General features: G+C 37.2%; 1 protein-coding gene across 1 annotated transcript; it reads left to right on the top strand.

The window, feature by feature from the left end:
* Positions 1 to 511: 511 nt before the first annotated feature.
* Positions 512 to 1,668, top strand: LOC133297242 (peroxidase 5-like). Its single transcript, XM_061496354.1, has 2 exons — positions 512 to 736; positions 853 to 1,668. The coding sequence occupies exons 1-2, from the start codon at positions 512 to 514 to the stop codon at positions 1,666 to 1,668; spliced, it is 1,041 nt and encodes a 346-aa protein (XP_061352338.1).
* The last annotated feature ends 396 nt before the right edge of the window (positions 1,669 to 2,064 follow it).

Genomic DNA, 2,064 nt, shown 5'->3' on the forward strand with positions numbered 1-2,064 from the left:
GGAATCAGTAATTTTTACCCAGTATTCCCGGTAATATTTTGGCGAACCAAACACATCTTTCGTAAGATTCCAAGTAAACTCAATTTCTACTGAATTTCCATTAATCATGATTCCCGGTCACCAAAAAATTTCTCGTGTACCAAACACACCCATAGTATCACTCTTTTACCAGAAATGATAAGGATGTATTTATCTAATATAAAAGAGTTATAGTTGAGCCGGAAGAGAAGTTTTCAACGGCATACAACTTCAACTACGACCTATTCTTTTTTCACAAAGTGAACCCTTCATCTCATCTCTTTCAAAATGATAAGTTTCCCATCCTATAAATGCATACGCTTGAGCACAAGTTCTCTCCATCTCCTCCTTAATTAGTAGCCAACAACACACAATCTCTCTCTCTCTCTTCCTTGTCCTGTCCTTAAATTAGTTATAACATTATTCAATCTTTTTAACCATAAATAATATTTGTGCTGAGTTTCCTACTGCCATTTAGCAATCAAAACAGAATATGGATAGTGCTCCACATATGCACCTAATAATGGTTTCTAGCTTGGTTCTGATCATTCTATGTATTTCATCATTGGCCTCAGCAACTCTGCAGGTGGGTTTCTATAGCTCCACATGTCCATCTGCTGAGGCAATTGTCAGAAGCGCAGTCAACAAAGCAGTTTCTGTGAACCCGGGTTTTGGTGCTGGTCTTATTAGAATGCATTTCCATGATTGCTTTGTGAGGGTAAGTTCACTGTTTAGATATATAAAATTTCAACTTCTGACTATATAATAGGTATGCAAATGTCTAACATTACTATGTCCTCTTCTCTGTCTATATATATATATGTATGTAAACAGGGTTGTGATGGTTCAGTGTTACTTGCATCCACACCCGGTAACCCACCTGCTGAGAGAGACAACTTCATAAACAATCCAAGCTTACGTGGGTTTGAAGTGATTGAGGATGCTAAGTCCCAATTAGAGTCAGCATGTCCTCACACAGTCTCATGTGCTGACATTATCGCCTTTGCAGCTCGAGACTCTGCTCTCAAACTTGGTGGCATTAACTACGACGTTCCATCAGGACGCAGAGATGGTCGTGTCTCCATCGGTGATGAAGTGCCACAAAATGTACCAGCACCAACCTTCAATGTTGATCAACTTGTTGCCAATTTTGCAAGAAAAGGGTTGTCAGCAGAAGAAATGGTGACACTTTCAGGAGCCCATTCAATTGGTGTATCACACTGTTCTTCTTTCTCTAAACGCCTGTACTCATTCAATGACACAAATGCTCAAGATCCTTCGATGGATCCTTCATATGCTGCATGGTTGAAAACAAAGTGTCCGCAACCAGCGAGCAACACAGACCCAACGGTGGCACTTGATGCAGCCACGCCAATTCGATTGGACAACAAGTACTATAAGGGAGTGATAAACCATCGTGGGTTGTTGACATCGGATCAGACATTGTGGAGCAGCGAATCAACAAAGGAAATGGTTATAAGCAATGCTAATTATAATCATAATTATAATTATAATTATAATAATAATAACGGAGCAAGTAATTGGGCTGTGAAGTTTGCAAAGGCAATGGTCCACATGGGTTCTATAGATGTTCTTACGGGCTCAGATGGCGAGATTAGGACAGATTGCAGCTTTGTTAATCAACAATAGCCGCACTACCCTTTTGAAAACAACGAGTTAATTTGTTCCAATTAAGTTGCATATATGTTTTTCTTCTTCATAGGTTTATTATTTTTGGAGAAAAAGATGTTTAATTGCGTCTTTCTTTGAAGTTAATTGTATAATTTTGAGCCTTTTCAATTCAGGTGTATATCCAATGAGGATGAATGTCTTGCTATCCTTAGCAAATCCTTCTATTTTTGTTTGTTCAGTGATAAAAAAATTTACATGCCTTTTAATTTAATTTCATCTTTACTCGGTTATATTTTTTTTATTTTTTATTTTTAACAATTTGATCATGTTGGTTTAGCTTTTTTTTTTCTTATTAGGTTTAGCAGATTGAGATTATTCTTCCATCTCAATTTGATATTTTTTACATCAATACCA

Source organism: Gastrolobium bilobum, unplaced genomic scaffold, assembly GCF_033153095.1.
Source record: "Gastrolobium bilobum isolate Gb01-03AN ecotype WA unplaced genomic scaffold, APGP_CSIRO_Gbil_v1 utg54464, whole genome shotgun sequence".
Classification (NCBI taxonomy): domain Eukaryota; kingdom Viridiplantae; phylum Streptophyta; class Magnoliopsida; order Fabales; family Fabaceae; genus Gastrolobium; species Gastrolobium bilobum.